Below are 21902 nucleotides of genomic sequence, written 5' to 3'. Positions count from 1 at the left end.
CTGCAGAAGTTTTCTATGTTCCTGCCTGTTTTCATAGTTTTGGACTTGTATTGCTGATTTTCATGCCAAATTTGTTACATCTGTCATTCAATTTAGTTTGAGAATCCTGGAAACTTGTACTAGATGTATTTAGGAGTACATCATCATCATCTGCATAAAGCAAAGAGCTAAGTTTGATATTTCCATTTCTAATGCCACTTTTTTCATAATGTGATACAGTGATAGATTATAAGAGAGGAGATAATATGCACTCTTTTCTTAGCAGTGATTTTAAATCAAACCATCTTCCTCTGTTTCCTTCAATTCTATGTGCTGACTTATAACTTAAATATAGACTATGTATTGCTTTGTAGTAAATTTATAAGCTTGACAACTTTGGGGGCAAAGAGGAAGTTATATTAACCTCTTTTGAATGTTTCAATATATGAAAGCCTGTTTTTAAGGGCCTTTCTTCAATAATACAGTGATTCCTCTACAGTTTTTTTATTTCTTGGTGATAATGCTGGATGTTTCAGCCTAACTGATATATGAAATAAAAGACAAGGTTGCAACAGTTGTATATATTTGAGTATGATTAATGATTTGCACTGGTTGCATAATACTGATATCATCAATTTCCTGATATGTACCCTCAAGGGTGTTCAGGTTACTATAACAAATGCTACTTGATTAGATTTACATTATTATTAATATCTTATCAACAATTTTTCTCCAAACTACTCTATTACTTGTCAGCACTCTAATGTTATAATATCTAACATTTTATGCTTCTAAAGCACTTCTGACTGAGTCAATCCCACCTTGACCTTGGTCTTCCTCTAGATCTGTTTCTTATCATCAAACATTTGTTTGGCTAACTTTCCTCCTCCTCCATTCTATTAAGGTGGCCATGCTGTGCATTCCTGACACATTCTTAAATGTTAATAATGCCAAGTTCCTTTCTAATATCTTCAGTTTTAATATGATTCTGCCATTGATGCTATCAGTTCACTCCCTTAATTTTTCTCAGAACCCTCATATCTGTGGTCTCTAGTCTTTGATCAAGTGCTTTATTTCTAACCCAACTTTTGAGATCCATAACTTAAAAACTGGTTTGAACACTGTCTTCTATACTGCTGGTTTGGTGTTTTGGCTAATTTCTCCCTTATTCCTTATAAATTTATTAATTTGGCTATCCACCATACCAGCTTTGCTTATTCTGTTGTCTATTTCCTTATTTAACTTGCCATCTTCACTAAAAACTGTGCCTAAATATTGGAATATTTTAAAACTGTGCCTTGAAATATTTTACTTGTTCTATAGGATCTCCATTCAGAATGCAGCTAAAGTTTTCTGTTTTCCTACCTATTCATAGTTTTGATCTTTTTATTGTTGATTTTGATGCCAAATTTGTTACAGCTGTTATTCAGTTTAGTTAGAGAATCCTGGAGACTTGCACTGTATTATATATAGTACAGTAATAAATCAGAATTTTCCTTATTGCCTTTCTTTCTTCCCTCTGATTATGAAAGGTATCCTTGAAAAATTTCTGCTTTATTTCCCATTATTTTTAATAGTAATTGCAGTAATACTCTTTTCACCATCTTTGTGGAAGGAATTTAGTGATCACAATATGCATGATGTTGTTCATGAGAACAGACCTAAATTTTGGCAAAAAACAATTTTTTCTAAGCCAAAAACTTGCAGCACAGAGTTTTTGACTAAAAAAAAAAAAATTGGTCAAAAATTGAATTATCTTCTGTATTCACTAGACTTAGCTCCTTTTAACTTGTTCCCAAAACTTTTGAAGAAAAAAATCTGCTTACCTGTCAGAGATTGACTGCAGTTGGCTGAAAAAAAAAAAGAGTTAGAAATAAGATCTAATTGGTGACTGAAATCAAACCTGGAAGTCTTTTTCTGCAGATCTACAATCATGAAAGTCATTATGTGGCTGTGCAGATACATGCTGTAGAATTAGATATAAAAGAACTGAGCTCCTTTGCTTCATAACTAGATGACAAAAAGAAGAAAAAAGGATTTTGGATAGAAAGACGAAGGATTATCATGGTCTACATATACTATTTGGCATCCTTGGATGAATTTCAGTTTAAAAATAATATGAAGACTCATGGTATATCTTTAGTGTTATTCTGCAAAATTAACTTAATTAAATTAATATTTCATAAAATATGATTGATCATTAATATGATTGACAGTTTGAAATTGAATGGTTGTCATTTGAAGATGATCCAGTATGTCTAAATTCTTCCTTGTTTTCAATATTAGATTTTATTACTGCTGGTTATGCTATTATATTATTATTATTATCATTATTATTTGAGACATCGAGGGAGGCTGTAAATCACCCACACCAGCTGTCATACATTCCTTTAAACTCGTTCACACTAGATGCTCTCAATACCTCTAAAGGCAAGCTATTCCACTCACTAACTGCTCTGTGAGAGAAAAACCTAGTTCTTATTCCCTTTCTTTACCTGGAACAAACTTAACTTCCATGGTTGTCCTTATGTTCTCTCCCTCACCTTCCTTATAACGAAAAATTCATCAGACGATATCTTGTAACACCCATTCAGGAGCTTATCATATCATATGTCCACTATCATATCATTCCTTTTTCTCCTGTTAACCAGAGTCTGTAATCAACATACTCACAATCTGTCCTCGTAATCTAAATCCCATAATCCCAATATAATCTTTATAACTCTTTGCACCCTTTCCAAAGTTTCTATTCCTTGAAAACTGGAACACCAAATCTGCAACAGTAGTCCAGGTGCAATCTTATCAAGGCCTTATAAAGATGCAAAATGACTTCCTTGTCCTTACATGTCAAAGTTCACTTCAACATCACAATTATCCTCTGAGTTGTATTTGCAATTTTTGCTATGTGACCTTTCAACTTCGAATTCATATCGACCATTATGCCAAGATCCCTAGTCTTGTGAGTTTCTTGTAGCATAGTCCCTCTAATATAATATGCCACTGGAAATATCATCACACCAAAAGTGCATAACTTGACACTTACTAAAAATGTAAGTAATGGATATCAGTAACAGCTCTGATTGTCCTGACTATCTTTGCATCATATGCAAACAATTGCACATCTTTTAAACACTTCCTTATGTCATTAATGTATATATTGAACAACAATGGCAAAAGGACTGAACTCTCAGGTACACCACTAGTCACCTTAAATCTATCAGATTCACACTCACTGTATACCACTTTTTGGTAATTGTTTGTCAACCATCCACTTATCCAAGTCCAGAGTTTATATTCCAATCTCTTTTTTTTTTTCCATTTTATACAACAGTCTTTCATGTGGTATCCTATCAAATGTCTTGGCAAAATCCAACGTTAACCATAACATTGTTATAAAATATCAGCAAATTGCTAAAACATGACTTTCCTTTAGTAACCCCCATGCTGCTCCTTGCAGAGTATAGCTTGTTTGTCTACCCATTTCTGTATGCAAGTTCTTACCAAATTCTCTAAAATCTTCACCAGCACACCAGAGATACTGATAGGTCGGTAGTTAGATACATCAGTTTTTGCACCACCCTTGTGCAATGGAATGAATGTATGATAGTGAATCTCATTCCTGAGCTGAGATTCAAGTTATACAAACATATGAAAAGCCTAGCCAATTCAGCTGTACTTTCCTTTAGCATATATACTGACATTCCATTTGTCCCTATTGCCAAATTATTATTCAGGTTATGCAACAGCTCTTCAACTTCATTCACATGCACCTTTTGCTCTTCATCCAGTGTAGTTGTAGTAGTAGCAACACTGTGCACCATGTTACATACACCTGGTTGATATTCTTAGCAAAGTGAGCACTCATTAATTGAATAATCTCATTAGTTTCTGACACTTGAGTATTATCTGCATTAAGTAAAGTTATTCTTCCACGTTAATTCTTTCATTTTCTTGTGGCATAATGATAAAATTCTTTTGGATTGCCTTTAGCCTGCATTACCAATTTGTTTTCATACTCATTTGGCTTTCAGCACAATACTCATTAATTTCTGGTCTGTGCTTTATATATTTCATACCCCTTGCGCTCTTATTTACACAATATTCTTTCCACCATCATCATCATCATCTTCTTATGGATCTCTTGCTTAATAAGGTTTGTATCCATTTCGCTCCCACCCTCTTTATTCTTCGAACTCTAGGGATATATTTAGATATTGCCTCATTTAAGCACTTTTTCAAAGGTTCCCATGCATTTCTGACATCTTTCCCGTTCAGTAACTGATACGAACCAAAGTAATTCTTGTAGAAAGGTGCTTATACGTTGGTAACACATGACTATTAAATTATTTAAGGAATCCACAATGTATACTGGAATATTAATTAAAAGAAACTTTAATAAATACTTCCTATATTTCGGCAATGTCACATTGCCATCTTCAATGGGAACATACAAATATGACATGTGCATGCAGGCACTACAAAAAGCAAATGAGGAAGAAGAGAGAAACTACTGTTGTTCCTAGAGTTCTAATGGTGCCAACTAGTGGGCTATATTGGGTCTTGGCTGTTGGGCTGATGTTCTCGTGATGCAAGCTTCCCAAATTTGTTGCGGTTTGGAAAGTTTTTTAGAGTTCAGGCTGATTCTATGAATAATTTTTCATATTTAAACTTGCCAGGGTATATTACTGTGGCTTTCTTCCAATGTATTCTGTGGCAGGTATCTAGAGAATGGTCTGCAAGCCCAGAGTGGCTGTACTGGTGAAACCGGATGTAGTCTTTGTTTCAAAATCCTGACATTTGCTGTCCTACCTGTTTGGCCAAAGTAGGACAGTTTACAGCTGCAAGGGACCTGGTATACCCCAGGTAGGTCTAAGGGAAGTGGTTGGTCTTTGGTGGGGTAGATAAGGGATGCCAATTTTTTATATGGTTTGTAACAAGAAGTTAGGTCATTTTTTTAAGATTTTGGTTATTTTTTCTGAGGTGCCCCGGATATAGGGAATGGTGATGGATTTAGTGTAATCTTTGATATGGGGGAGGGAGGGGATTGTGATTATCTGCTTTTAATATTTTTTTGGGGTTGTAGCCATTGGCTAAGAAAGTATTAAGGATGTGGTTTAGTTCAGTGGTTAGGGCATTGTCATCTGAACAGATTAATTTTGCCCCGCTATATAGTGTTTTTATAACCCCATATTGTTGTGTGTGTGGGGGGGGGTAGTGGGATTGCTGGTGATTGTATCTGCCTGTATGGGTGGGTTTTCTGTAAACAGAGAATACCAAGGATCCATAAGGCTGGCAAGTGATTAGAGTGTCTAGGAAAGAGAGAAACTTTTGTTTTCCCTCTTTTTCCAAGGTGAACTGGATTCTGGAGTGTTGGTTGTTTAAGTGTGTTAAGAAGGAATGGAGTGTATCTGAGTCATGTGGCCAAATAGTGAACACATTCAACGTAGCTAAGCCAAACAGTGGTTTTTTGTGGGGCAGAGTTTAAGGCTTTCTCTTCAAAACTTCAAAAGTCTCCATAAAGAAGTTGGCCAGGGGTGGGGAGAGTGGTGAACCCATGGCTGTCCCCTCTATCTGTTTGTAGAACCAAAGATAGTATTCTCCTAAGTGGATCATAACCTCCAGCTTTATAGTTCAGCATATAATCTGTTCTAATTGGAACATCAATATAATTAGATACTTCTCAAGAAAGCACAACATGATCACTTTCATCAACTGGCAGTAAAATAGTCATATTCTTAACAGAGACCCCTTCTGACACTATGAACAGATTTAATATTCTGAACTCAAGTTCTTTTCTTTCACATGCTGTTTGAGAAAGTTTTCTCACAATTCCTCTTCATTCTTATCATGAGATTTCTGTTCTACTCAATGTTTGGAAAATTTAGCATCACTCGTAATGATCATTCATTTGCTACCCATAAGGCTAAATTGGCGATGCATTTCATCGTCCCCTGAACTGAGCCATCAAGCCTGTAGCAACACCCCTACCATATATTTCATTCTGTTAACCTCCACTTCATGCCAGATGGACTCAAACTCACTGCTACATGGGACATTATTACCATCATTGTTTTCTTGCATTTCTATCCTAATTGGACTTAAGTCATCTGATGTCATCAGTAGTAATCCCCTCCCCTTCTCCTGTCTGTTATGTCATTCCTAAAAATACACCTTTCACACTCAATCCCAGTTACTATGCCTGATTCAAATAGCTAGATTTCACTAATGCCAACATTAGGCCACAAAATATTCAATAACACAAAGAACTCAACCTCTGTTTCTGATGCTCCTGGCATTTGTATATAGACATAACAAATTACCATCTAGCATATTCTTATAATTAGATATACAATCTGTTTGGCCTTGTAGAATTTTCTTTTTTTTCTCCCTAGACATACCCAATAGCTCCAAATCCAAAGCATATATTTCCATACCTTTGCCAGTTGCCTAACCATGTTCAAAGCCATTCATATCTTTATCTCGTTTGCATATCATAGCTGAATTTCACACATATTTTCCCCCATTCCTTCCTTCTTTGACAGTCTAGTTTCCCTTTTTCCCATTAGGTCTCATCCCAATAAGTAATATGTTCACTTTAAATACAATTTAAGTACAATATATGCATTTAACTTTTTGAAGCTTGATGGAATGACGAAAGAGGATATGACTGATGTTCTGCAGAAGTTTAATATGAAGTCTCCACTTACTGGGAATGATTTGTCGGAGCCTGTTGAATTTAATCTTATGTTCAGCACTTCAATAGGACCATCAGGACAAGTCAAAGGGTAATTTTTTTAATCTCTTATTTAAAATTTCAGGTGTACTTCTAAAGTATTCAATCATCATGTCATACTTAATCTAATTGACAAGCTTAGGTGTCTGTTTATTTTAACAGTATTACAATACCAAACAAACTGAATTATTAACTGGCTTATATTTTGCTGGATTTCAAACCTGCATCTTCAAAGCAAATAACTTGTTACACTTTACACATATCAACATACAGGTTATTTGGAAAAATCTACAAACAGATTTAATGATACTGCAGTGGATTCTGCCTTTAGTTAATTTGTAGATGCAACACTTTGAGAACAAAATACTTATCACAGCTACTTAAACCCTTATCATAAACCCTTAGTATGGTTATGTTTTGTTGATCATATGTTTACCATTTGGAATTCAGCCACCTGTTATTTTCAACACACTGAAAAAACTCTGGATCAGTAGAATGCTTGTGTATCAGACTATTAACCATTATAACGATACAAAAGATGTATCTAACCACCAAGAACAGGTGGTTGACCATACTGCATTAGGACACAATAGCTTGTGGGGGTCTGTAAAGGCATGCCTCTGCTATAATCCTGTGAGAATGCAGAAAGGTGATGTCCCAAGAGATGAATGTTTCACAGAGAACAATGTCACGTGTACTAACTGATGACGTGGGGAGGGGGTGAGAGCTTATTGTCTTTTTTTTTTTTTACTGGACACATCCTAACACCACAACTTATGTGACAGATGGTGATAAAATCAAAGGCACTTCTCCAGCAGTATGCAGATAACAGACACAGAGATATCCTTTTCATAGATGAGAAGATTTTCACCATCAAAGAATCATTTAACTGCTAAAATGATCACTCTGCATCAGTGATGGTTTGGTTGGGGGAGGACATGTCAGGGGGGCCTATCCAAGTTGCATTTCTGCAAGAAAGGGGGTGGGGGAGGACGTCCAACAGGACTCGCCGCACTGCAGGTGAGGACTGCACAACATTGGTTGGAGGCAAATGTGCTCGACCATGTATTACCATCTGATTGGCCGTCTGGAAGTTCTGATCTTAATCCGTTAGATTTCAAATTGTGGTTGGGACCTTGAGAGAGTATCCTGCAAGCAACAACACCTCAGCATCACCAGCCTGAAGGTGGATTTTGAGTGAGCAGTGGCATTGTTTCCTTTCGATGTTATGCATGCCACCATTGATATGTGGCCTCATAGACTTTGGGTGTGAGTAAATGCAAAAGGACATTTTGAACATTGAGTGCTGCTATTATGCATGTTATACATGTGGTTTGTATGTGCTGATAGCTGTAAATAATTTATTAATAGATAAAAGGTTTATGTGCTGTTTAAATTGCAACAGTATTTATGTCTAGACTAGGTACACAAACAGTCGCATCATCATTCAGCCCAACAGTATGGAATTATAAAAACACTTACACACAGAACTGAGGCTATTTCCACAGAACTCGACTATCTTCACCATAATTTCTTGGCAAATGGCTACAGCTCCTAGAAAATAGATAGAACACTACATGGCCCTCCCACTTCTCCCTCCCTAAACACACAAAAACAAAACATCATGATTCCTTTTCCAAATATCCAAGTTACAAATATCTATCCAAGAAAAGATGACCAAACTAGTAATAAAATATAACCTACACACCAGATTAGCAACTTTGATCCACTTTCTAATGACAAACTCCATCCTCCAGCATATCATGAAGTGTATGAAGCTCCATGTAACTGTGACTTGTCCTACTGAATAGACAGGAAGATCTGTTACCATCTGACTTGGAGAACGTAAGAAACACATTCGCTACCATTATTATGGTAAGGCTGGACTGGCAGATCATGCTTTGGACACCCCTTCACACATGATCAGATGGAAGAAACCTATATAAAAAGTCATTACAGGTCAGAAAGATTATTTTTCCAAGTCAGCAATGGATATGAAGTATTTTTCTAACCTTAACAAGAATGGATGTATTAATTTGTCAAACATTTAGCAGATTGTTGACTTTTTTTTACATCATGTAGAACTTGAGATCTTTTGTCCATTACAATTGTTCCACTTGCTCACTGTGGCATGTAATCTGTAACATGCTGTTTGCTCTGAAGATGTTGGTTTGAAGTCCAGCTAAATGTAAGCCAGTTAATAAATATCTTTTTATAATTTAGTTTGTTTGGTATTGTAATGCCATTATGAATCGGGTCATACTTGTTGACGTTATTCTGCTGTAAAATGTTCTGTGCAATGAATTATGCTAATATAATATTTTATAATATAATATAATATAATAAGTTAATATAATTTTAATTATATAGAATATATTATCATCTCCATACCAACCCTTTGCTCCCTCTGCATGAGTTCAGCTAAGCCGCTTTAAATTGAATAGCTCTTATTCAAGTCCCTTGTCCTAGACAAGATTCAAACTGACGTCTTTTGAACAAAATGACATTGAAGGTGCTACGTCTCTTTATATAATAAAATAGTATTTTTCAGCTGAGATAGAGATCATGGATATTTTCATCCAGTAGTAAATTCTGTTTACAAAATAGTCATCTATTTTATCAACTATTATGTCAATATCAGAAGCATATCAGGATATGCTTCTGATATTGACAAATTCTATTAATATTATTTGGTCATCATCATCATCAAATTCCTGACATGTACCCTCAAGGGGTGTACAGGATATGATAGTACTACATGAAAAATTTACATCACTACTAACTTCCTATCTACAATTTTCCTCCAAATCAGTCTGTTATTTGTCAAGACTCCAACATTATCAGATCTTATCGTCTAAGGCACTTTGTACCGTATGAATCCACCTATACCGTGGTCTTCCTCTTGGTCGTTTTCCTGCCAACCTGGCAGAGAATACTTGTTTTGCTAATCTTTCCTCGCCATTCTGTTTAAGTGACCATACCACCTGAGATTGGCTCTGCTAGCACATTCTTGGATGCTGACAATGTCAAGTTCTTTCCTAATATCCTCTTTTTTAATATGATATTGCCATTGATGTCATCTGTTTGCACCTCTAATCTTTCTCAGGACTCTCATATCTGCAGTCTCTAGTCTTTGGTCAAGTGTTTTACTTCTAAACCCAGGTCTCAGATCCATAGGTTAAAACTAGTTTGAACACTGCCTTGTATACAACTAATTTAGTGTTCCGACTAATTTCTCTCTTCATATGAATTTATTCAGTTGACTGCCTACCATACACAGCTTTGTTGATTCTGTTGTCTATTTCCATATTTAATTTACCGTCTTCAGTAAAAATCATGCCTACGTGGCTGAAATGTTTTACTTGTTCCACAGGTTTCCCGTTCACAACACAGTTGACATTTTCAACAATTCTACCTATTTTCATTCTCTTTGTCTTTTTATTGTTGACCTTCATAGAATATCTATTACAACAGTTATTCAATTTAGTCAGGGAATCTTGCAAACTTGTAGCAGATTTATTTAGAAGTATAACATCGTCTGCATAAAGCAAAAACTCGACATTAACATCTCCAATTCTGATATCATGTTTAATACCACTTTCCTTCAATGTACATCCTTGTCTCACACCAGATTTAACATTAAACCATCTTCCTGTACTTTCTTCAATTCTAACTGCTGACTTACAACTCAAATAAAGACTAAGTATTGCTTGATATAATGCCCCATTGACAGCATATAACTGCAGCATATTGAATAGCTTCTCTCTTGGCACCTTGTCATATGCCTTTTCTAAATCGACAAAACTTAAATACAGATCTTTGTTATATTCCCATGCTTTCTCAACTATTTGTCGTAAAGTGAAGATCTGATCCTGACAGCCTCTATTTGGTCTGAATCCAGCTTATTCTTCACCAAGCTTTTCTTCCACAATTCTTCTCAACCATTTCTCAAGTATACTTGCCTAGATCACGCCAGGAACACTCAGTAGGGAAATACCTCTGTATTTCTCACATTCAGTTTTATTTCACTTTTTATATATGGGTATTATGAGAGCTCTACTCTAATAATCGGGAATTCGTCCCTCTGTCCAGGCTCTCTGAACTATGCAGCACAGCCACTGTAAGACTTTTATACCATCGTACTAAAGCATTTCTGGTCGAATACCATCTAGTCCTGCTGCCTTTCCACATTTCAAGCCTTTAATGGCTTTTTCTACTTCAAGTATGGATATGTATTCTTGACTGTATGCCTGTTGAGTGTTTTTTTACCACTGTGCTATCACTGCTTGTTTCATTTAGCAATTTTTTGAAGTAATTACTCCATACTTCAAGGATATCTTTTTCTCCTGTTTTCATGTCACCTTTATCATCTCTAACTCCTTTTACAGCACTCTTTCCTCCATTCCTAAGCTTCTTCAACAACCTCCAGAATATTTTGCCACCTTCTTGATATTTATTTTCTATATTCTTGCCAAAGTCCTCCCATGACTTTTGTTTAGCTAGTTTTACAGTGTTTCGCTTTCTTACATTTGTCTCTGTATTCTCTAAGAGCAAAAGCTGACTTATTTGCCAGAAACGTTTGATATGTTTTCTTCTTTAACTTCCTGTGTCCACCATGTAGTTCTGATTTTTCTATCCTTGCAGAGAACCTCACCACATGATTCTCTGGCTGAATCAATCAGGGTTTTCTTCAAGGTCTGCCACTGAATCTCCAAGGTTTGGTTCTTGTTCTCAAACTCTTTCATTTTTTCTTCAATAATCTTTGTGTATTTTAGTGTACAGTTCACATCTGAGAGCTGCTCAACTTTTATTCGCTTTAAAACTTTCTTACATGTTATTCTTTTCAATATGAAATTCAATTTTATCCTGTTCAAGACTAAATAGTGATCGCTTCCAATTTCAAATCCTCTGTACACTCTGGTGTCCTGCACCAGGGAGAAAACATCACTATCAACAATAACATAGTCAGTGAGACTTTTCTTATTCCTTGCCTCTTCTCTCCATGTGAATTTGTGCTCATTTTTATGTTGGAACATGGTGTTAGTAATAACCAGTCCATGTCCTGAGCAGAAATCCAACAGGTATTTGCCAGTATTATTAGCCTTGCTCTTTTCTCCAAATTTTCTCAAAATATTTTTGTATGTCTGACAATCATTTCCTACTCTGCTATTTAGATCCCCAACAAGGACCAACGTTTCCTTTTTCATCGTGTCAGTTTCTTTTTCTGAAGCATCAAAAAATTCCTCCACTTCTACCTTAGTGGAACCTTCTGTGCAACCATAGGCACAAATAAGTCTCATTGTCCAGTTCCCCATTCTCATATTTACCCACATTACTCTACTTGAGACTGCCTGCCATTCAAGTAGCCTCGTATTTTGTGTTGAATACTATGGCTACTCCTTCTTTTCCTTGATTGTCATTTCCTGAATATAACATTTTGTTTAAATTAAGGGGATATTAATCCCACGTTGTTTTAAAACCGAATAAGAAACTCAGAGATTGCAATCAGAGAGTTTCATGCCGAATATAGTAAACTATAAAAATATAGTGTACACGTGTGGGACTATAGTTTACTATATTCGACATGAAACTCTCTGATTCCAATTTTTGAGTTTCTTATTCGGTTTTAAAACAATGCGGGATTAATATACCCTTAATTTAAATAATGTTTATATCGCCAAAATGAAGCCTGGCTCTTTATATTTAAGTAACTTAATGGTTGCACTTGTTTGACAACTCGTATAGCAGAGTATATAAGTTCTTTTCGCTATACCCTTTGGTATCTATTTGGTCTAGCTACTCACTGATGACGCCTTAAAAAAAGGCTGAAACCGGTCTAGGTAGTGACCTCCCATCATAATATAATAACAGCATACATTTCCTAGGAAATTTTTTTTTTTACATTATGGAAAATACATAGATTAGCGATCAGAACTTTACCCACCTTTGCAATGAGTTGCCCGGGATTGTACTAGGACTACTTGCATTAGCTCACGCTAGTAATCGCCGATATTTTTATAGTTTACTATATTCGGCATGAAACTCTCTGATTCCAATCTTTGAGTTTCTTATTCAGTTTTAAAACAATGTGGGATTAATATCCCCTTAATTTAAATAATGTTTGTATCGCCGAAATGAAGCCTATTGGCTCTTTATATTTAAATAACATTTTGTATTTATTGCTCAGAAAGATCTCACCAGTTTTTGTCTTTTTTTTGTTTCAGTCACCCCTATTATGTCGAACTGCACTCATCTAATTCTTCAGCTAGCTCCATTTCTTTGCCATTCAGACTTCTTATGTTGATAGTACCAATCTTTAACTCTGGTGATGTTGAGTTGGGGTGTGCTTTCAGATTTGTTCCAGTAGCTGTCTTTTCGCTGTTCGCCCTGGTTCCCTGGCGAAAACAACGGGGACCTTGTTTAACTGGGCTACGCCCCAGCCAGCATGCAATTTTGTCATGTTGTATCATTTTTTATATTGGTTTAAGCCAATAAGAATACAATTTGGTCGGCTAAATCCCAAATTGCCAGCCCATCCTCGTTCGTTAAGTATCCAAGTAGATACCCAACAGGGTACACCACGAGAAGGTGAGGATTGGACATCAGGTCAGAAGCCCTGGTCGGTTCTCCGCATTCCTTTAAAGGCTATGTGGAGGTCTCTTCTCAGTTATACAGCTTTGACCCTTAAGCACCCCATATTATTTGGTATATTAAGTAAATTGCTTTGTGTACTATGTGCTGAGACTAGGCTGTCTAACTAAAGCTTCAACTCTGAAGTGAAGTTCCAAGGGAGTTGAAGAAAAGTAAAGTAGTTCTATTGCATAAAGGAGGCTCCAAGACAGAAGGAGTGGCAGTAAAGGTATTGAAGAAATTGAGAGAAAATTCAGTAATGGATGGATAAGAATATGATACTCAATGATACCATGACTTTGCAAAGGATAGGTTATGCCTTGGTAATTTATTCCCTTTTTTTATAATAATGACAACTGAGTTGGATAAAGGGAATGACTACACAATGATACTGCTGAATTTTGCAAAAGTGTTTTGACTGGATACCACATTGAACTGTACACAGAGTGGACAAATGAGGATGGATATGAAGATGGTGATGTGGATGCAAGGGTACCTGATGGATAAATACTAAAAGTAGTATATGCATTTGCAGAATCCAGAAAAAGGCAGATGACTAGTGGTGTACCACAGGGATGCTTGTACCACTGCTGTTTTATTTGGCTGATAGTATAAAAAAAAGGTAAATGGGTTCCAGTTTAATGTGGAAAGCTAAAGTTATGCATTTTGGAATGGAAAAATTATAAACTTTATACATGGACAGAAATGTACTCCAGGAAATTGATGAAGCTAGGTGTTGGAGGGGGGGGGGGGAATTGAAGTTCAAAGGACACATGGCAAAAGTGGCCAAGGAACTTCATAGGATTACTTGTTATTGAAGAATACAGACTAATTTACAGGGGTGCTTAAGGGTCAAAGCTGTATAACTGAGAAGAGGCCTCCACATAGCCTTTAAAGGAATGCGGAGAACCGACCAGGGTTTCTGACCTAATGTCTAATCCTCACCTTCTCGTGGTGCACCTTGTTACGTATCTATTTGGATACTGAATGAATGAGGATGGGCTGGCAATTTGGGATTTAGCCGACCAAATTGTATTCTTATTGGTTAAACCAAAATAAAAAATGATGGTACAACATGACAAAATTTCATGCTGGCTGGGGTGTCACCCGGTTAAAAGCCCCCCCTCCCCGTTGTTTTCGCCAGGGAACCAGGGCGAAAAGTCAGCTACTGGAACAAATCTGAAAACAAATCCCAACTCAACATCACCAGAGTTAAAGATCGGTACTATCAACGTAAGAAGCCTGAATGAATGGCAAAGAAATGGAGCTAGGTGAGGAATTAGATAATTACCAGATCGACATAATAGCGGTGACTGAAACAAAAAAAAAGACCAAAACTGGTGAGATCTTTTTGAGCAATAAATACAAAATGTTATATTCAGGCAATGACAATCGAGGGAAAGAAGGAGTAGCCATAGTATTCAACACAAAATACGAGGCTAATCTTCTTGAATGGCAGTCAGTCTCAAGTAGAGTTTTATGGACAAATATGAGAATGGGGAACTGGACAATGAGACTTATTTGTGTTTATGGTCCCACAGAAGGTTCTACTAAGGTAGAAGTGGAGGAATTTTTTGAGGCTTTAGAAAAAGCAACTGACACAATGAAAAATGAAAAGTTGGTCCTTGTTTGGGATCTAAATAGCAGAGTAGGAAATGATTGTGAGACATACAAAAATATTTTGGGAAAATTTGGAGAAAAGAGCAAAGCTAATAATAATGGCAAATATCTGTTGGATTTCTGCTCAGGACATGGACTGGTTATTACTAACACCATGTTCCAACATAAAAATGTGCACAAATTCACATGGAGAGAAGAGGCTAGGAATAAGAAAAGTCTCATTGACTATGTTATTGTTGATAGTGATGTTTTCTCCCTGGTGCAGGACACCAGAGTGTACAGAGGATTTGAAATTGGAAGTGATCACTATTTAGTCTTGAGCAGGATAAAATTGAATTTCATATTGAAAAGAATAACATGTAAGAATGTTTTAAAGCGAGTAAAAGTTGAGCAGCTCTCAGATGTGAACTGTAGACTAAAATACACAAAGATTATTGAAGAAAAAATTAAAGAGTTTGAGAACAGGAATCAAACCTTGGAGATTCAGTCTCAAACTCTGAAGAAAACATTGATTGATTCTGCCAGAGAGGCATGTGGTGAGGTTGTCTGTAAGGACAAAAAAATCAGAACTCCCTCGTGGACACAGGAAGTTAAAGAGTCAGTGTAGGAAAAGAAGAAAGCATATCAAACGTTCCTGGCAAATAAGTCAGCTTGTGCTCTTAGAGAATACAGAGACAAATGAAAGAATGCTAAACAGTGTGTAAAACTAGCTAAATAAAAGTCATGGGAGGACTTTGGCAAGAATATAGAAAATAAATATCAAGAAGGTGGCAAAATATTCTGGAGGTTGTTGAAGAAGCTTAGGAATAGAGGAAAGAGTGCTGTAAAAGGAGTTAGAGATGATAAAGGTGACATGAAAACTGGAATAAAAGATATCCTTGAAGTATGGAGTAATTACTTTGAAAAACTGCTAAATGAAACAAGCAGTGATGACAGCACAGTGGTAAAAAACACTGACCAGGCATGCAAGCAGGAATACATATCCATACTTGAAGTAGAAAAAGCCGTCAAAGGCTTGAAATGTGGAAAGGCAGCAAGAGTAGATGATATTCAACCAGAAATGTTGAAGTATGGTGGTATAAGAGTCTTACATTGGCTGCAGTGCATAGTGCAGAAAGCCTGGACAGAGGGACAAAATCCCGATGATTGGAGTAGAGCTCTCATAGTACCCATATATAAAAAGCGAAATAAAACTGAATGTGAGAATTACAGAGGTATTTCCCTACTGAGTGTTCCTGGCGTGATCTATGCAAGTATACTTGAGAAACGGTTGAGAAGAATTGTGGAAGAAAAGCTTGGTGAGCTGGATTCAGGCCAAACAGAGGCTGTCAGGATCAGATTTTCACTTTACGACAAATAGTCGAGAAAGCATGGGAATATAAGAAATATCTGTATTTAAGTTTTGTCGATTTGGAAAAGGCATATGATAAGGTGCCAAGAGAGAAGCTATTCAATATGCTGCAGTTATATGGTGTCAATGGGGCATTATATCAAGCAATACTTAGTCTTTATTTGAGTTGTAAGTCAGCAGTTAGAATTGAAGAAAGTACAGGAAGATGGTTTAATGTTAAATCTGGTGTGAGACAAGGATGTACATTACCCCTCTGTTATTCATTATCTATATGGATCACATTATGAAGGAAAGTGGTATTACACATGATATCAAAATTGGAGATGTTAATGTCAGCTCTTTGCTTTATGCGGATGATGTTATACTTCTAAATAAATCCCCTACAAGTCTGAAAGATTCTCTGACTAAATTGAATAGCTGTTGTAATAGATATGGTATGAAGGTCAGCAATAAAAAGACAATGAAAATAGGCAAAATCATTGAAAATGTCAACTGTGTTGTGAATGGAGAACCTGTGGAACAAGTAAAACATTTCAGTTATTTAGGTACGATTTTTACTGAAGATGGTAAATTAAATATAGAAATAGACAATAGAATCAGCATAGCTGGTATGGTGGGAAGTCAATTGAATAAATTCATATGGAATAAGAGAGAAATTAGTCAGAACACTAAATTAGCTGTATACAAGACCGTGTTCAAACCAGTTTTAACTTATGGATCTGATAGCTGGGTCAGAAGTAAAACACTTGACCAAAGACTAGAGATCGCAGATATAAGAGTCCTGAGAAAGATTATAGGCGCGAGCAGGTGGCATCAATGGCAATATCATATTAAAAACGAGGATATTAGGAAAGAACTTGACATTGTCAGCATTCAGGAATACATTAGCAGAGCTAATCTCAGGTGGTATGGTCACTTAAACAGAATGGGCAAGGAAAGATTAGCAAAACAAGTGTTCTCTGCCAGGTTGGCAGCAAAACGACCCAGAGGAAGACCAAGATATAGGCGGATTGATACGGTACAAAGTGCCTTAGACGATAGAAATATAAGATCTGATAATGTTTGAGTTTTGACAAGTAACAGACTGATTTGGAGGAAAATTGTAGATAGGAAATTAATAATTATGTAATTTTTTTCATGTAGTACTATCATATCCTGTATATTCCTTGAGGGTACGTGGCAGGAATTTGATGATGATGAACAATTTACAGAGCTAAGTTATCATTCTTCCCATTCATATGGCCACATCTGGATCACATGTGACCTGTGCACACAGCAAATTAAGCAGTAGAGAGTATCCAAGGGGAAGTGAGCAAAATGGTGAGTGATCTGCGGAATACTACATATGAGAATAGATTGGATTTGTGTGTTACAGAAGTTGGATGAGGAAAAGACATGTTTTGATAGAAATTTTTATAACTTACTAAAAAGGTTTTATAGGATTATACAGAGGGAATTTTTCATCATTTGACTAAAGTGACAAAACAAAGGGTGTTCCTGAAAATTGAGTAACAGTGTGTTTGGTAAAGGCCTCAGAACTAGATTATTAACTTGGTGAATGAGTAGAATGGATGCCAGAGTTTGTTTGTTTGTTTGTGAATGCTTTCAGCAGGAGCAGTACGTTGGATATTGTGAGTTCTCCAGGCCTCATGCAATGACTCCTCGGACTATGGAGATTCTCATGCAGTGATGATGATAACAAATATACAATAGCCTTTCGAAAATTCAAGAGAAAATACAGATATGGCTTTACATTGTCAAAAATTTGATGGACAGTGAAATTTTAACTCATTCATTATAACAAACTACCAGAAATCTTATAACATTACTGCTGTGATAAAAAATTAAAAATTCAACAGGTCTTTTTTTTGCATTGACAAACCATTCTTTTGGTCACTACAAGTTTGCCATGGTAAGAGTTTGGTGTAATTCTACAGGGGGAGGAGGAGAGTGATAGCAGCTTTGAAGTTATTATCTTGATAACAGCCTCTCAAATTTAAATCAACATTCAGTCTTCATGCTGTCTTGGAGATATCTGAAAATCTCATGTGGAGTTTTTAACTTCCAGTTTTCATAATCTAGAGTCAACTCTCACTATTGCAGTCACCATTGTAACAAATATGTTAGAGTGTTCTCACTCTCTCACAGTAACAGATTACTGTTAGTGAGGATAGAAGTTAGAAGAGCAATTTGCCTGTGCATTGCTATTCTAATAATTGGTCCATTTTTGTCAACTGTGCATAGTTTATTGAGGAATTGTGGTGTTTAGTATGTTTAATACAAAAACTAATGATGTGGGGATTTGAGACTTCTAAGGTATGCATAGTTATAGCTTCCAAAACTCAGAATCAGTATTATTACAGGTTTTTGAGAACTTTCTGAAAATAATTATTTAAAAAAAAAAAATGGAATCTTCATAAAATTAACAGACTCTCGATTTGTGAAACACTTCACTGCAAACTAAGAAATCAATGTAGTTGTTGCTCATTTAGAATTTTGTCCAGTAGTTAATCAGTTTGAGAAGACAAAAGACTGCTAAGAACTTGTAGTGATAACATGGTATCACAAAACATAATAATTAAGCTGTCAAAATTTGTGGATACATAAACTATAAGAATGAACTTGCACACACAGGATGGATATTAAAAAGGAGAAAAAAAAAATTTAAACACTAAGTTAATAGCTTCAAAATTGTGTTTTCGGACCTGTCTGTTAATATGATTTTAAAAACAAAAATATTAAAGATGCTTATTTTTAGATTGGCGATACTGACTGTGCATTCTCTCCTTCACTGCATTACTGTTATTGCTGTAGACCACATACAGTGGGACAAATGAATATTTACTTCATTTGTTATCATGATAGAACATTGATTACACTGCCCCACATTTCTTTTATTGTCAGTGTATTAACATAAAGTTGCTAAAAGGTTTAGGGGGATCCAAATAGGATAATTAAAGAGCTGTGCTACATTAATGAGCATAAATATCTCATCACTTATTCTGGATATTCAACAACTAGCGACATTCAGCCTGTATGTTTGAAATGCCTGCTTTATCAGAAACCATGACTTCTGTTAATAATAATTTTTCTAGGGCACTTTTTATGGTATCATTTCACCTAGGCTTGATCATACTCTGGGTCTTATTCCTGCTATCCTGGCAAAGAACACTTGTTTAGCTAACCTTTCTTCTCCCAATCTGTTTAAGTGTTCAGAGTAGCAAAGATGACAAGAACAGGGCATTTGATAAACACCAGGCAAGGATAAAGGTGATAATGTATATTTGATGGGTGGTAAGAAACATGACAACTTCCAGGCTGGTTTGAAGGTGGTGTAGAAATTATCTGCGAAGGGACCTTGCTATTTGTTCAGACGTTCCTTTAATGTAGAGTATGCTAATTCTTTAACATCAGATTGTAATCTGGAAGAAAGATGATAATTATCAAATATTTTGGTCTCACTGTATCCATTAATCTATTAATCTCACTGTATCCATTAATCCATTATGCTTTTGATAATACTTTTTATTTTGTGAAGGATGATGATGTGAAGATGCATGGATATATATCTGCCTATAAAGGATGGCTTCCTGTACAGAAAATTCATTATTACTAGCAGAGTTATGATGTATCAAAGTATCCAAAACAAAAAGGGAAGATTGTCATTAGATTCACATTCGATAATGAACTTAATGCAATTATATATAGAGAGTTAACTTTATTCAGAAACTGAAGTAGTGCTCTTTTGTAGTGTGACCAGATTGCAGAGATGTATTCGCAGATAATTGTATCCAATTATCTGCAAAGAGTTCTTGCTATTTGTTCAGATGTTCCTTTAATGTAGGGTATGCTGATCCTTTAACATCAGATTGCTGAAAGAGAGATGATAATTATCAAATATTTTGTGTATCAAGGTCTTACTGCATCCGTTAAGTAATATAGTAAGTTTTATTTTATTTAATTTTTCTAATAGAAGAAACTCAGAAGAACAAATTGTGCATGCTTGGTGTACAAGGCTTTTGATAATACTTTTTTTTTGTGAAGGATGATGATGTGAAGATGCATGGATATATATCTGCCTGTAAAGGATGGCTTCCTGTACAGAAAATTCATTATTACTAGCAGAGTTATGATGTATTAAAGTATCCAAAAAAAAGGGAAGATTGTTATTAGATTCACATTCGATAGTGAACTTAATGCAATTATATATACAGGGTTAATTTTATCCAGAAACTGAAGTAGTGCTCTTTTGGAGTGAGACCAGATTGGAGATGTCATCGACAAAATGTATCCAAAAGCAAATCCAGGAGAAATTGTGTTAGAAATCCAATCCTCTAAATGTTCTATAAAATAATCAGCCAAAGCAGATGATATAAGACTACCCATTGCAGTACCTTCAATCTACTGAAATAATTTATTACACCATGTAAAATAGCTGGCATTGATAGTAAACTGAAATAAATTACTGATGTTAACAGAAAAATCTGCTTGTAAAAGCAGTAGAGTTTCTTGAAGTGGTATATTGGTAAACAATGAAACTACATCAAAGGAAACCATCATTTCAGGCTCTTGAAGATAAAGATCTTTAATTTATTAAAGATTATATAGGAATATATGGGGTGCTTAAGGGTCAAAGCTGTATAACTGAGAGGAGACCTCCACATAGCCTTTAAAGGAATGCGGAGAACCGACCAGGGCTTCTGACCTGATGTCCAATCCTCACCTTCTCGTGGTGTACCCTGTTGGGTATCTACTTGGATACTTAACGAACGAGGATGGACTGGTAATTTGGGATTTAGCCGACCAAATTGTATTCTTATTGGTTAAACCAAAATAAAAAATGATGGTACAACACGACAAAATTTCATGCCGGCTGGGGCGTCGCCCGGTTAAACAAGGCCCCCGTTGTTTTCGCCAGGGAACCAGGGCGAACAGCGAAAAGTCAGCTACTGGAACAAATCTGAAAACAAACCCCCAACTCAACATCACCAGACTTAAAGATCGGTACTATCAACGTAAGAAGCCTGAATGGCAAAGAAATGGAGCTAGGTGAGGAATTAGATAAGTACCAGATCGACATAATAGGGGTGACTGAAACAAAAAAGACAAAAACTGGTGAGATCTTTCTGAGCAATAAATACAAAATGCTATATTCAGGCAATGACAATCAAGGAAAAGGAGGAGTAGCCATAGTATTCAACACAAAATACGAGGCTAATCTTCTTGAATGGCAGTCAGTCTCAAGTAGAGTAATGTGGGCAAATATGAGAATGGGGAACTGGACAATGAGACTTATTTGTGTTTATGGTCCCACAGAAGGTTCTACTAAGGTAGAACTGGAGGAATTTTTTGATGCTTTAGAAAAAGCAACTGACACAATGAAAAATGAAAAGTTGGTCCTTGTTGGGGATCTAAATAGCAGAGTAGGAAATGATTGTGAGACATACAAAAATATTTTGGGAAAATTTGGAGAAAAGAGCAAAGCTAATAATAATGGCAAATATCTGTTGGATTTCTGCTCAGGACATGGACTGGTTATTACTAACACCATGTTCCAACATAAAAATGTGCACAAATTCACATGGAGAG

At 35.9% G+C, this 21902-nt stretch overlaps 1 protein-coding gene across 1 annotated transcript in view; it reads left to right on the top strand.

Moving 5' to 3' along the window:
- Positions 1-21902, top strand: part of GlyRS (glycine--tRNA ligase) — a 214505-nt gene that overhangs the window by 64420 nt on the left and 128183 nt on the right. The window contains exon 7 of the mRNA XM_090391418.1: positions 6619-6764. Within this exon, the coding sequence (XP_090247544.1) occupies positions 6619-6764 (146 nt within the window). The remainder of the gene's footprint in view (positions 1-6618; positions 6765-21902) is intronic.

Source organism: Typopeltis vanoorti, chromosome 4, assembly GCF_054136105.1.
Source record: "Typopeltis vanoorti isolate ZY-2024b chromosome 4, IOZ_Tvanoo_1.0, whole genome shotgun sequence".
Classification (NCBI taxonomy): Eukaryota; Metazoa; Arthropoda; class Arachnida; order Uropygi; family Thelyphonidae; genus Typopeltis; species Typopeltis vanoorti.
The sequence above is the reverse complement of the archived record's forward strand: the minus strand, read 5'-3'. Positions and strand labels throughout refer to the sequence as shown.